The sequence below is a fragment of the Guillardia theta genome, assembly GCF_000315625.1.
Source record: "Guillardia theta CCMP2712 unplaced genomic scaffold GUITHscaffold_59, whole genome shotgun sequence".
Lineage (NCBI taxonomy): Eukaryota > Cryptophyceae > Pyrenomonadales > Geminigeraceae > Guillardia > Guillardia theta.
This window is the reverse complement of record NW_005434615.1, coordinates 69,259-83,813: the sequence shown is the minus strand read 5'-3', so window position 1 is coordinate 83,813 and position 14,555 is coordinate 69,259. Positions and strand designations below refer to the sequence as shown.

The following is a 14,555-nucleotide window of genomic DNA, read 5'->3' as shown; positions in this document are numbered from 1 at the left end:
ATTTATAGATCTAGTTCAATACCAAGCAAGGTTTCAACTTCCACGTGCAACAAAGTATGACTCTAGCAAGTAATCGAAAACAATACGTCACAAAGTAACTCGAACAGAACTCGAACAGAAAAAAAAATATTCGTTGTGATAGGGTCAATCGCACACCAAGCGGTGAACGTTTACAAAGATCGAAAGAATGAGTGGAAAGAGAACATGAGTCTGACATCGTCAACCCCAATTACAACTCCAGTTATTCTTCTTGATGAGTGTCTAGCAAAAGAGTAGGCATGAATGAATGTAGACAGAAACCTGATTTCATTTGAAAATAGTACAGTAAAAAAAAATAATCTATATACAATCTATGAACTAGACTTGTTCTTTCGAGAAAGGCCTGCAACAAACCCATCCTCGTATTTTCGTCCCCTTGATTCGACAAATTCCTGTCAACGACAAACTCAAAAAACTTTTTCAAATACAAAATTTTGAAATGGGAAGTGAAGGATATGTGAAGCTTCAGTAGTACGAGAGGAAAATATTCCGCATTGGATTTCTCAGTCGGTTGTCAACTTAGATTTGAACATCCCAAGCCCCAGCATGCCAGGAATGTTTGATGGATGGACAACATGTATCACCTCTTGCGCTTTCAGGCTGCTTTGCAGGTCGATAGAATCATTCAAACCGAACTTCGAGACGTCTTCTTGTTCCATGAGTCCATTTGCCATTCGACATTCAAGATACCTATAACACAAAAGGTCACATCAAGATACAATCACTTGAAATTCATACGCTTTGGTCTCTTCTCTGCATGTAGCATGTGCATGGTCGTTGTTCTTCATACAGGCCATATACCTAATTGAAAAGAAATCAAAATCAAAAAAGGAGAATTATCAAAAAAAAAATGAATCAACCTACTCATCGCTTCCTTGCACTCTCCAAAGTGGTCCAACGGAAAACTTCCTTTCTTTGGCGGACGAGCATTTGCCTTGCTGGATGGAAAAAAAAAGATTTCATCAGCCCACTCGAAAAATGAGCTATTCAGTGAGAGAGATACACAAAAGCTGCTTCAGATATACGTTTGAGTATGATCTCTACATCGTATATTCAGAGTGTGTAACAACTAATCGGATGGATCAGCATTCGCAGCCTATTATCACCTTTCACCAAGGGAACCCGAGGAATTCAGAGCAGCCCCACCCCCCATAGTCACAATCACAACACAACGAAGAATATCAGAGTATGTGTAAAACAAAGTGGAACATAAAATGTTCATGTTGCAATCGCAGACTTGCCTGTTCGCTGACGCTCCTCCCATGGAAGACGCCATTGCACGACGTCCTCTGCTGACCTCCACCCCACCCTCTGACGTCGAATACTTTATACCCTCGAAAAATCACCCCCTACCCCCATTGGTCAATGACCCCAGTGGCGTTTCACCCTTGCAGTTCAGTACAAAGATACCCTTATCAGAACCCCCACAATTCTAATAACCCACCCCACCCTTATTTTCAGCATTCCCCAAACTTGCACGTGACAGTCCCGGCGACTGCAATCACTACCCATTGTCCTCGTACTGATTTTTAACTTAACTTTACTGTGAGTTGAGTAAAAAGGACTAGATCCGATCAGACTGAGCGGCTCGCCGGGTTCGGGCCGGGCCCGCTTACCGTTACCGGTCAACGGTTTTCACACTACTGAGTTGACTTGGAGGACTCCGAGCCGGAGCGGCCCGGCACGGCCCGGCGAATTCGCTTCAGGGCACTGCCCGGACACCGGCGGCCCCACCGGCGGCGGCCGGGCGGGCCGCGGCTGGGGCTGAAGCCTCCGGTGGCCAGCCTAGTGCCTGGCCTAGTGCGCCCGGCCGGCGCGGCACTGGCCGGCATTCAATTGATTGCTGGAGAAGATCTTCTGGAAGGTTGCTATGACCATTCCTCTACCCCTTGTATGGCAGTGCCACCCCTACTACAGATTTCAGCAAGTACGGGTCCATTCTAGATCCAAGAAGGGGGTGATGAGGTCCAAACTTTTTAGGCAAACATCGGTGGGGTCTGATTTGGACCCACCCATCTGGGTAGAAGCTTGCGAAGTAGGTGAGCAATGCTGGCGGTAGGCGAAAGCGAACCTGCTTGAGAGTAGCTGCGAGTGCTTCACACAAGCGCGAACAAGCGCTTTTCAATCTAGCAACGTGAATGCTTTTCCTTCACCAAAGTTTCTCTCTTGTTCATTCCTCTATACTTCTTCTCATGTTGCTCAAATGTAAAATTCCATGCAAAACCCTGGTCGAGAGCACTTAGCACGACTTGTAAATACCCGTGCATAAGTTGATGAACCATCAACATCCTCGTTTTTCATCTGCCATTTACCTCTTCAGCATTTGATTTTCTTCAGTTCAATCGGTGGTCTATGTGTGTTGAGCCATGTCGTGTTGTAGAAACGGCAAAGGCAAAAGCTTTCGCATCCACGCCTCTGGGTCCGCAAAATTTCGGTGAAACTGACGGTGCTTCTACAGAATTAACGAAGGGTTGAAATCAAATATCTAAAAAGGCTGATTATCTGAACCATCGAAGATATGGCGGCCTTGATGCCACCTGCCTTTCCTCACTTGAATGCACATCCAAGTCCAACGATCATCCGCGTCGATGGTGCAGAAGAGCCGGTGGTAGTGCTTCATCAATGCAAGCATGTAGACAGGAAGTCGAATAGAATGCAGTGTGCGCAGCCGCTTCATATCCGTTGTCACAAAAGGGGTCATCTTGCAGTCACTTGTGATGCTGGCCATCAATGGGTTTGGTGCCGACAATGCTGTGATTGTGGCTTGGGGACACGCGGATGCATAATGCCTGCACACTGGATGGAAAGAGATTCATTTGATACCGGGAAGAGAAATCACATGCAAAGGCACTTAAATGCTCCTTCCAAAACAGGCGCAGAGAGCAGGCCTCTTCCGCGAACTAAAGATATGTACGGTTTCAAGAAGATCGCAGTGTGCGTGAACCCACCCGGTTTGGCGAGTCCTTCACCAGTGTACTCTGTTCTCTGCGCCGAGCCACGTTTTTCTCCGATTTTGCAAACAGGCTCGGCATGTGCTGGAATTCCTGGTCCTGCTCCTGTATTGCAGTCTGGAATGGTGTGTTCTCCCAGTTCTCTGCTCCGTGCTTCCCCAACTCTTCAATCATACTCTCCAAGAGTGCCTTGGATTGACCGAGTGAACCTTCTTGCACACGGTGTTCAGGTGTTGGAAAAGTGCAAACACGTCGACAGGAAGCAAAACAGAAATCCTTGCAAGTGTGCTTTGAGGACTCGCAATCACAAGAGGGGCTACCTGACCGTCATTTGTGAAGCTGGACACCAGTACGTTCCCTTCCCTTTGACTGTGTAGGCATGTCTTGATGGCTCACTCTGTATGATGAGCATGTATATTCTTGTTGACAGTTCGTATGTGCAAGACCTCGTGCCGTGTTGTTGTGTGTGACTACATGCTCTGTGTCTATAATATTTGTTCAGGGTATGAAGATCTCTCATCAAGGTTGATTGCTTAAGATGTTCAATGTAGAACTGATGCTTTTTCTTTTTCCTGTTTCATTAGATGGGTTTGGTGCTCGTACTGCTGTGACTGCGGTAGTGCTCCGATGGGTTGCAAGAACCCAATGCACTGGATGGAACGAGACTCGTTCGACACAGGAAAGAGGAATCACATGCAGGTCCAGGATTGTGTGGCATGTCTTGACCAACAAACTGATCTTCAGATTACAGAGACATTTGGAAAACTATGACGCGAACAATGACGAAGACGGAAAGTTCTTAGCATCGATGGCACCGCGCCAAGTTGGCATGCCTGCTTTTCTGAATCCTGCTTTCCTCCCCCAACCGCAAACGGTTTCGCCAAACATTTTTGACTTGCGATCGTTGGCTCACAGATCACCAAACACTGACAGAGCGATTCTTGACCTGGCGCAGAAAAACTGCACGTTCGACCTTTCGTGTCCTTCTCCAGAGCCAAGTGGGGAGAAGGAGTATGTCACTGATGGCGAAAGCAACTCTACCGAAAGAGTAATAGCTGCCCCACTTGGTGCAGAGGGGGACAGGGCTTATGACGCCGAGGTGACCGGAGTCAACGAAAGGAAGAGAAAAAGGAACGCCATTGAGGAGGATTTGGCCCAAGAAGCAGCAAATGCTCTAATCGCACTGGCGCAAAAATGTTCATGATCTCATCAATTCTACATCTCGGAGATTGAAATATTCAATTTCATGTCTGTTGTTTTCCTTTCTCTTTGGGAGCTTTTGTTTCATGGGTTTCAATCGGAAGTTTCAAGGGGATTCAGTTCGGAAATTACATGTAAGATAAGGAAATAAGTGAAATCGTAACTTTCGATGAGTCAGAGGCATTTATCAACTATCCCACCATCACTTTCTTCCGTCCTCGCATCCGGACGTCAGTGAGTTTGTTCAGTGTAGCCTGTTGCTTCTTAGAAGATTTGTACCCTTTCAATATGATATCTGTGAGGTCCTGTTGGGTGTGGGTGCTCTAGAGGAATCACGCATCAGCTTCAGGTCTCACAGAGCATGCAAGGAATGAGCTGATTGTGATATCACCTCGAGAGCTCTTTGCATGACGTAGAGATCGACAGCTTTGTCTTCAGGCATACTTGATACGTAACTCAGCCCGAAGTCGATGAACCAGAGAGTATTGTCTTCGGACAAGATGATGTTTGATGTGGTCAAATCACCGTGTATTACCTGCAAATTAATGTAAGTCTGCAGTTCTTGATTTAAAGGTTGGAATTCACATCAGAATCATGAAGCTTTCCCAGCAGTCTCCCCATCTCAGTCAGGTGCTTTACGACATCCTCTTGCGGTGGCTAGAGTGCATACGTCAGATCGAGACTCTTGGTAAGATCGAAGATGAACCTGATCCTGAAGCCAGCTTTTTATGGTCTTGCCCTTGATAAACGACATGAAGATCTTCGCCTCTTCATAGTCAACATGGAAAATGCATGGCGTTGCGACTCCACACTTTCGTGCTCTCAACATGCATCGCACTTCCTGCAAGTTCGCGGTGACCTGAGATCACAATCGAACGATGGAAACAACCTGATTGAGCCTTCTCTTGGACAGCAACGCCTCAAGAGTCGGATGCCGATATCGCTTTTTGACCCGCTCCTTCACAACCTACGAGGTGTCTCAGGAGAAAGACGGGTAGATGTGAAGCATGTTCAAAGATCGGCAGGAAAACAGGAGAAACAATCCTTCAACATGCACCATCGACAAGCCTTCACTCACGCATTCTCTCCCCAGCATCGTCGTCTTCGTCGTCCTTCCCTCTGCTCCAACCCCCAAAACATCTGCCATGTTCCCCAACTCGTGGCCCTCATCCCCACAAGCGGCAAACAGAATTACCCCACCCCTCGTTTTACCTGTAAATTAAGTGGATTTCGAGGGGGTGCATGTGGCATTGTTGCAAGACTACGGAAATGGTTGGGCACCAGGTCAGGATTCTGAGGGAGGGGAGGGGAGGGGAGGGGAGGGAGGGGAGGGGAGACGGAGAGAGTGGAGAGAAGATGAGGATTGAATACCTAGAGAGAAAGAGAGCGACAAGAAAGAAGATGTAAGATGCGGAAGTAGACTTCTTGTGTCAAGAGTTCACAGTTGCACACATGAGACATCTACAAGAAACGTGATGGCAATACTGGATAGAGCGAGAGAGGTAGAGACAGAGGATGACGATATGCGATAGTTTTCAAGAGGAATACATCCGTTTTCAAGAGGAAGAAGAAGAAACATCAGAGGCTATGTGAGGAGAACTGGTTGGTTGCAAGGATGAACCAGATTTGAGTTGAACATCATCAGGCAGAGAGGAGCTAAAGAAAGAAATAGTAACACCGGAGTGTGTTGACTTTCGGAACAGGTGGACGAAGCGATGTTGTGATAGCAGATATGAAGGGGATGAAGACTATCATCCCTGTTGTCTTCATCTTCTTCGTGATCTGGGATGGCAAACCTGCGGGTGCTTTTCAGGTGGGGTCAAAGCATCCTCTTGTCGTCAAGTCAGGAGCCCGGGTGAATCAACTCTGCGCATTCCGATTATTGTTGTTCTAACCGCCATGCTGCCAGGTAATGTGCCTCCATCGCACGTGGACGTGCTCTCTTGGCGATGCTGTCGAGAGGCAGAAGATGCTGGTGAACAAGGTGAGGATGACGCGAGGGGACGTGACAGCGTGGTGACGAGCCTTGAGCAGAAGCTCAAATATGAACGATCAAAGATCGCCAAGCTGGGAGAGCCCTCCATCGTTCAAACTTCGCTGCTAGACCTTGGACACAACGAAAGGGTGAACAACAAGGGTGACGGCGATGGGAGGAAAGGCAACCGCAACTCGAATGGGTTGGGAGAAAAGCAAGAGATCAGGTCGAAGCTTGAACGATTCAAATCGGCGTGTAAGTCTAGCACTATCTCAACTCAGGACTTGCTCTCTTCGTTCCGTGGCTTCCTTAGAGCAAGCAGCGACATCTGCTCCAGCGATTGTGATGAGTCATGGCGGGTCGCTCTCGAGGCTCTCCAGCTGCTCAAGGACGCAGACCGTGCTGGTGTTGTCGCATACAACATGATGCTTCATTTCGCGGCGCTAACGGCAGGAAGGGGGTGCCAACCTGCTTTCGAGCATGCAATCAACTTGATGACCAGGATGGTAGAGGAGAACATTGAACCCGATCTCATCAGCTTCAACTCGATGATGAATGTCTGCGCCAAGAGTGCAAGCATGATGTCTCAGGAAGAAGCGTTTGCAAACGCGTACTCCGTTCTTGACATGATGCGAGATGCGCGTATCGCACCCAACACCATCACATTCACGAGCATGATGGAGATGTGTGCTCGATCCACGGGGGCTCGAGGAGGAAGAGGAGGATGGTCGCGGGGATGGCAGAAGGGGATGGAGATCCTTGTGCTGATGCGAGAGCATGACCTGAACCCCTCCATCTTGACTTACATCCAGATGGTCAAGATCTGCTTGACTTCAGCCAAGATGAAGAGGGCAGGGAACTGGTCGGAATCGGCTGTGAGAAATGGATGCAAAGTGTTGGAGCTGGTGAGGGAGGATGGGCTTGAACTCAACGAGGACTTTTACAACCACTTCTTCTCTCTCTGTGCCAAGGCAGCAGAAGCAGGATACGAGGCAGCAGTCGTGGTGGCTGAGGTGAACTCCCCTGCTCGCCCTTACTCGCTTGAGGTGACGTGCATGCTTGCAGGATTTGTTTCGTGACAGGAACGTCTCTTTGACGTGGAGCACGACTACATGGAACTCGCTGCTCAACGTCTACGCCAAGAGCGGCAGGCTAGCGGCGGCCCGCGGGCTCGTGCGAGGGGAAATGCTGCGGCAGAGGGTCACGCCAGACCTGGTCACTTGGAATACGCTCATGTGCGCCATGGCCAAGGAGGCGCAGGCGGGAAGGAGCAGTGGCATGCAAGGGGGGCTGGAGATCCTGGAGGACATGCGGAGGGCAGGAGTGAAGCCTGACGTTCTGACCTACAACGCCTTGATGCGAGCATGCACAGCTCCCGTGCTGAGCCGGAGCTCCGACAGCGTCTTCGACCAGGGCAGCATCGTGCTGGACATGATGAGGGCAGACGGGTTGTCCCCTGACGTGGTCACCTACACCACGATCCTCGACGCGTGCATCAAGTCGTCTTCGACGCAGGAGGAGGATGGGCTGTCGCAAGCCCTGAATGTGGTCGAGGCCATGCAGGCGGTGGGGCTGAACCCCAACATCATCACATGCAACTGCCTCCTGACTGCGTGCAGCAAAGCCGCGGAGCATCGAGGCCTGGCGATGGTGGACATGGGAGTCGAGCTGATGCAAGCGATGGAGCTGCGAGGCATCGCGCCCAACCTGGTGTCGTACAACTCGCTGATCGCCGCTTGCTCCAAGGCCGTCGCTTCCTGCGTGCCGGGCGAGAGACCCGCCGACTGCATCGCCAAGGGGCTGCAGCTGATCCAGATGATGAGGAGGAAGGGTCTCAAGCCCAACGTGATCTCATACACATCGCTGGTGGCAGCAGGAGCCAACGGAGTGAAGGTGGGGGACCTGAGCCTGCTCAAGCATGGCAGCGTGATCCTGGAGCTCATGGAGAAGGATGGAGTGCAGGCAGATTCCGTCACCTTCAACTCCATCATCGACATGTACTGCATGGCGGCTGCGGCAGGGCTGGACGGCGACTGGGTGAGACTCTCCTGGAGGGTAATTGAGCTGATGAAGAGATCGAATGTGGAGCCCGACGGCGTGTCATGCGCCATCTTCATGGACGTGATCTTTAAGAGCCTGACGTGCATGCAAGGAGACGGGCGGGGTCGTCGCCTTCGCAGGAAGATTCAAAACATCTTCCGCAGCATCGATGAAGATGGAGACGGAGAGATCAGCGTCGATGAGCTCAGGTCCGCATTTCTCCGCAGAGCTCCCTTCCAGGAGAAGCAGGCCGTGTCGTCTCCTACCAAAGCTCCTTCCTCCCGCTCCTCCTGGGCCCTCCCTCGCTCGGAGGTCTCGGAGAAGGATCTCGTCAGGTTCTTCCGTTGGGCCGACATGGACGCCAACGGTAGGATCGACTACCAAGAGTTCGAGAAGATGCTGGTGGGGTCAGCCAACCCCCGCAGCTTCGGCATCCTCCCGCAGTCCGGCACCCCCGAGGCCCTCAAGGAAGCTCGTCAATACATCTCCATAGGCATCGGCGTCCTCCAGGACATGTTCTCCTCCGACGTCCAGCTCAACGTCGTCACCTGCAACGCCCTCCTCGACTCCATCGCGCTGGCAGCCGAGCTGGCGCCTGTTGAAGGAGGAGACGCCTTCCGCCTGTGCCTGCTGGACGCGAATCGGGTGCTCGAGCTCATGCGCAGCCATGGTGTCGTGCCCAACTGCCGCAGCTTCTCTGCTCTGCTCAAGATTTGCACGACCTCTGCTGGGTCGGCCGACGGAGAGAAGGCGCTGAAGAGGAGCTACAGGGTGATGCAGGAGATGAGGAGAGCTGGAGTCGAGCCGGACACGGTTGCCTACAACATTTTCCTTGAAGGGTTTGCTAGAGCTCCTTGTACAGCTGGAGGAGGCATCGTTGAGGCGATCAAGGTCTTGAACGAGATGATCGCCGCCAACGTCCGTCCTGATAGCGTCACTTTCCTGGCCATCATCAAGGCAGCCAAACAGGAAGGGACCTCGGAGGCCGTCTCGCTTGCCGCCTCCTTGTTCGCCAAGATCCCCGCGGATTGTCAAAACATCAAGACATACTCAGTGATGATGAGAGCGATGGTAAGCCTCCTCCTCCCTCCTGCTCCTCCCTCCTGCTCCTCCCTCCTGCTCCTCCCTCCTGCTCCTATCTTCTGCTTTTAGCCTGCTCCTCCCTCCTGCTTCTTCCTCATGCTTTCTCCAGATCCAGGTCGGCAGGCGCGAGGAAGTGTTGGACCTGCTCGAGCAGGCGGCAACGAGCGGCATGCGACCAGACACGCACATGATGGCGATAGCAACGCAGGCAGCGTCTTCGAGCAGCCGCCTCAAGGCTCGTCTGAGAGCTTTTCGAACATGGTTCCGCAGGGAGAAGAAGGACGAGAGAGAACTCCAAGTATAAGGAGGGGGAAACATGAATAAATCATTGATAGGTGGACGACAAGGGATAAACCTCACGCGTTCACCCTTTACTGAAGCAACTCCATGCGGCTCTGATCCAGTGGACCCTCCCGCGGACGAACCATGCGGTCTCGAGATAGCAAAGTCCGTTTGTTTCTGGATACTTTAATTCATAATCATAATCATAATTTCTACTTAAAACTTGTCTGTTCCTCCTAAAAGAAATCGTCGTCTGGTGAAGTTTCTGCCATCCCCCACACGGAATCATTTAGTTCTCGCGGCAAGACGCTTCGGCAGTCAAATCCATCCAATCCCTCCCCCTCTGCCGTCACATCGCCTACAAGCTCCTGCACCGTGTCCGGGCACACGCCTCCCCATGGCCACTCGGACTTCTGCGCCCTGTTCGCATTTGCTCGCCTCCGCTTTGACTTGCTGCCGGCATCGATGGCTTCCACAAGCTTGATGCTTGGCTTCCTGAACCTGCTCGGCCTCCCTTCCATCGAGAAAATCTCTTGGTCGACCTGAACGGTTGTCAGACGACCGACAAGTGGGAAGCGGTAAAGAACGTCTCACCAGGACGCCTCCGGCTTTTGGTCTTGGAGCGCAACGTGAAGTCAGTGACTTGCCAACAAGATCTTTTGCTGCTGACGTTTGTGACAGGGCACATCTACTACGCTTCTGACCGGCTGACGGTTTCACCTTCTGCAAGTCGACAATCTTTTCCTTGCTCCTCTCATCGAAGCGCGCCCAGCCTTCTGCCGTTCGCACAGACCTGATGAAAGTCCCGTGCTTCCTATATGTCGAGTAGCAAGAGTCGCACAGAGTCATGCCGAGAAGAGGCTGCCAGTCTCTCCCTCCAGCTGTTGTGTCTGGTGTTACCAGGCGCCACTTGTTGGAATGCAACGGCGAAGGACAAAACTCGTACGCGCAGACTTTCTGAAGTTTGCTCACTCCATTCTTGATGTTTTCTCGGATCTTAAGCTTGAGAGCCGCTTGTGACGGTCTGCAACACGAGGATTCAGTCTTGGTGGGATGAGCTTCTGGCACGGACGAAGCTGAATCTATGTGGGAGTCTGGAGCGCAGTTGGAGAAAGGGAAACTGGAGGCAGCGAAGTCTGGGGAATCCTCGATGTCGTCAGTGCTGTCCTCGAAGTCCTGGGAGAAGACCTCAACGGGATCCTTCGCTATGCTTGACGGCATGATCGACTCTCTCGTGGCCTCGGCCCTATTGGAATCATGACTCTCGTATTGAACTGATTCCCTCTGCTCCATGATTGGCTCTGAATCTGCTTCACAGCGGATGCTGAAGTTGCCGGCATCACACAACAGGTCGTTCATGGCCTCATAGCCGATCTCGATCTCCAACAAGTCGATGTTGTGATCAGCGGGTGAGGTTGAGGATGATGAGATGTCGCAATTCTCCATATCCTCCAGATTCGTGTCCAACCCCAAGTCCAGAACAGTCTCCATCCTGATCAGCTGGAGTTAGAACGAAGTGGAACTATCAGGAAATATCAATGGCAAGATGAAGCGAATCCCTACAACAAATCCCATGACTAATATCTCTCCCATATTCATACAACAGTGCTTTGTGCACAGCTCAAACAGCAGAAACCAAAATCCTCAACAACAAGAGATTAACAAGACGCAAAATGTCCAAACAAGGTCTAGCAGGACTGTTTCGAATACATACATGTATGTTGAACCATTTCCCAGCCTGAACTTACAAATTTTCTCACCTTACCTAAAGGATCCCCAACGAAATTGAGATGTGACTAGTCGACGGGAACGCAACAAGTTGCCCAGAGCTGAGCAAGATCAACGTCTTCTGGAAGTGAGCGATGAAAGGGAGGAGGAAACTATGAGATTGATGAGTCGGGGGTGAGATGAGGCGGAGGATGCGGATAGGGATGACAGGGGGAGAGGAAACAGCACGAAGGGAGGGAACGGGAGGGCGAAGGCAATAAGGAGGAGACGGGTGGGGTCTGAGATCCCAGGGCGGATGGGGTGGAGGGGTAGTCCGAACCAGAGGGGTAAAGCTACTAGGCGGGGGTAATAGTGGGGGAAAAGCTGGGTAGGGGTAATCGCAAGAAAGGGGTGCAGCAGCCATAGCTGTAGGGTAGGGTCTTCCAAAAAGGCATCGAATACCCCACGTTGTAACGTTGAATTGTAGGGTGCAGATGCGCACTCTAATTCATGGCAGGGTAGGGTAGCAAGTGAAGCAACGTGAAATTATTTGTTTTTTAATTGATTTTTTGCTGATAAATATTTAAAGAAGGAAAATGTTTGAAGCACTTTGTCTGCTTATTTAAAACTTACTCGAACATTTTGAACAGTTCATGTTCACTACCACAGATATTTCAAGAAGCCTTTTTATACTTGTTGAAATTGATATGGCACAGTTTCAAATTTGATACAAAATGTTCATTATCTCTCAGAGTATCTGGCCAGTTGCACACACCCAACAACCTTTGTGCAATTTAATAACTAGTTATAGAAAATGTTTTATGTTACGAACATATGTTTTTTCGCTGCACGAGATTCCATCTCACCTCAAAATTGTTTTAGGTACAAAGTAACCTTTATGGGACACCCGTCCAGAACGAGAACAGTACCGGTCATTCTTTAAGTGTAATAGCTTAGAGAAGCGGAGATCGCAACGATTCTTGCACGAGAGGGAATCTAGGTCCAATGGTTATCAAAAAGAACTCTTTTGGTTTCTTTTTTTAGTCCTAGTTTTTTTAAAACAGTTTACTCACTTCAAAAGGCTCGCATTGCACGCCCGACATTCCGATGCCGTTATAAACGGTTAGTCGTTACAACAAATAGTATTTCCGTTACTTTCATACGACCGTCTGTGGGACGTATCATGCTGTAACCCCACCCCAAATAGTTTCTACCCCTACCCACACCATCACAGAAAGAAATTGGATATCACCCGTATAGTACATACAAGAAATACCTAAATATCACCCGTCATTGAGTACCCACTATTCTGCAAAACTCACCCCACCCCGTTCATCCAGTTATTTCGCCATGCTGCGGCGGCTGGTGAGATGTCCAAAAATCCGGAGCTTCAGCACATCTTCAGTGAAGGTAGGACCCTCGCTCTAGTCTCTTCCTCCCTCCCTTTCTTCTTCCACGCTCAACCATTCCATTCCCCTCCAATCTCTTGCCCTCCACTCGTTCTGCTTCTCGTCGCTCGTTCTTCTCCATCTATCGCTGGCCTGTTCAATCCATCCTAGACTCCTTCAGCTATCTTCAAATCAGCTCCTCGTTGCCTGTTCATAATATTTGCCTTCTATTGTCTTCTCAAAATTCCAATCTCGTTGCTGATCCTTTATTCATAACTGAACGAAATCCTTGTGTCCTTCTGCTTATGTTGTGGTCCATCACCTGATCACGACTATTAGAAATGTGTGTGTTTGATTTGTTGATCATGGATGAATGAATTTGCGATGAGCTTGTTCGTCGTTTTCCTGACGAAGATTGCAGCACAACAAGGATGCAGTGTTCGTTCGAGGCGTCCGTGTACCCTTCTGCCAGTCCGGCACAGAGTACGAAGACTACATGGCGTACGACTTGCAGGTATGACGTCTGAGATATTCAACTTCTTGATCATCAATGATATTCGACGCAATCCAGCGTGAGGCGATCAAGGGTCTGCTGAGGAAAACCGCCATACCACCTGAGGAGATCGAGTATGTGTGCTGCGGCACGGTCATCCAAGAGGTCTTGACCTCCAACGTTGCACGAGAATCGGCCATGGCAGCTGGTATTCCTCTAAGCACACCTGCTCACACAGTCACTCTAGCCTGCATTTCATCCAATATTGCAATGGCGACCGGCATCGACAAGATTCGATCTGGGCAACTGGATACCTTCCTGGCGGGAGGAGTTGAGATCATGTCTGATGTCCCCATTCGTTTCTCCAGGCCCGTTCGAAAGAGGTTGATCAAGAGCAGCAAGATGAAGTCCACGGGCCAGATGCTCGGCCTATTGAATGGTCTGAAATTTTCTGACCTCGCGCCGCAAGCTCCGGGTGTGGCAGAGTTTTCCACAGGAGAGGTCATGGGGCATAGTGCTGATCGCCTTGCTTCTGCCTTTGGCATTTCCAGAGAGCAGCAGGACAAATTTGCTCAGAGGTCTCATCAACTTGCTTTTGATGCGCAAGCAAAGGGGCTGTTCAAAGAAGAGATCGTTCCGGTCAAGAGTTCGGTGAAGGATCACTGGGTTGAACAGGACAACGGTATTAGACCTGCCACGGATGAGCAGCTGAGCAAACTCAAGCCTGCTTTTATCAAGCCTCATGGGACTGTGACAGCAGCAAACTCTTCCTTCCTCACCGATGGTGCCTCAGCTGCGCTTGTGATGTCTGAAGACAAGTGCAAAGCACTGGGTCTAAGTGCTCGTGCGAGGATGAAGGACTACGTCTTTGTCTCTCAGGATCCAAAGGATCAGTTGCTCCTAGGACCAGCATACGCGATATCCAAACTTTTGCGCAAGACTGGGTTGAAGATTGAAGACGTGGATGTGTGGGAGCTGCACGAAGCCTTTGCCGGGCAAGTCCTTGCAAATTTGGCTGCTTTGAATTCAGATGCCTGGTGCAAGCAGTGGCTAGGAACAGATAGGGTTGGAGAGCTTCCTGTTGAGCGCCTCAACACGCGGGGTGGATCTCTCTCCGTCGGGCATCCCTTTGCTGCTACTGGAGTCCGTTTGACAACATGGGCAGCGGATCGCCTCAAGCAGGAAGACAAGCAGCTTGCTGTTGTCGCTGCCTGTGCTGCAGGAGGACAGGGGGTTGCAATGCTGATAGAAAGGCACCCGGATTATTGATTTCATCTGAGGTGCCTGTTTGACAACCTGCACGCCTCTTCAAACTTGTTCACACAAGCCGTGCTGCTGAATCATATTTAGAGTGGGTTCAAAGGAGATCATCTAAGTGCTGTTGGCTTGTTAAAACC

General features: G+C 50.4%; 5 protein-coding genes across 5 annotated transcripts; 2 read left to right on the top strand and 3 right to left on the bottom strand.

The window, feature by feature from the left end:
* Positions 1 to 665: 665 nt before the first annotated feature.
* On the bottom strand, positions 666 to 982 carry GUITHDRAFT_60979 (hypothetical protein; the record flags this gene model as incomplete). Its single annotated transcript, XM_005828372.1, has 3 exons — positions 666 to 729; positions 778 to 840; positions 900 to 982. Coding segments are annotated over 3 exons (210 nt in total), but the record flags the coding sequence as incomplete, so codon positions are not given.
* A 3,399-nt stretch (positions 983 to 4,381) lies between these two features.
* Positions 4,382 to 5,337, bottom strand: GUITHDRAFT_158207 (hypothetical protein; the record flags this gene model as incomplete). Its single annotated transcript, XM_005828371.1, has 6 exons — positions 4,382 to 4,513; positions 4,582 to 4,725; positions 4,776 to 4,847; positions 4,897 to 5,031; positions 5,080 to 5,157; positions 5,269 to 5,337. 6 exons carry the CDS (start codon positions 5,335 to 5,337, stop codon positions 4,382 to 4,384), a joined length of 630 nt encoding a protein of 209 aa, XP_005828428.1.
* Positions 5,338 to 5,922: 585 nt separating this feature from the next.
* Positions 5,923 to 9,592, top strand: GUITHDRAFT_112421 (hypothetical protein; the record flags this gene model as incomplete). The annotated part of the gene is made up of 5 exons (XM_005828370.1): positions 5,923 to 6,003; positions 6,100 to 6,174; positions 6,225 to 7,178; positions 7,231 to 9,276; positions 9,398 to 9,592. 5 exons carry the CDS (start codon positions 5,923 to 5,925, stop codon positions 9,590 to 9,592), a joined length of 3,351 nt encoding a protein of 1,116 aa, XP_005828427.1.
* Positions 9,593 to 9,806: 214 nt separating this feature from the next.
* GUITHDRAFT_112420 (hypothetical protein) lies at positions 9,807 to 11,061 on the bottom strand (the record flags this gene model as incomplete). Its single annotated transcript, XM_005828369.1, has 2 exons — positions 9,807 to 10,112; positions 10,165 to 11,061. The coding sequence occupies 2 exons, from the start codon at positions 11,059 to 11,061 to the stop codon at positions 9,807 to 9,809; spliced, it is 1,203 nt and encodes a 400-aa protein (XP_005828426.1).
* Positions 11,062 to 12,627: 1,566 nt separating this feature from the next.
* GUITHDRAFT_159886 (hypothetical protein) lies at positions 12,628 to 14,427 on the top strand (the record flags this gene model as incomplete). Its single annotated transcript, XM_005828368.1, has 3 exons — positions 12,628 to 12,642; positions 13,087 to 13,179; positions 13,237 to 14,427. 3 exons carry the CDS (start codon positions 12,628 to 12,630, stop codon positions 14,425 to 14,427), a joined length of 1,299 nt encoding a protein of 432 aa, XP_005828425.1.
* Positions 14,428 to 14,555: the final 128 nt, after the last annotated feature.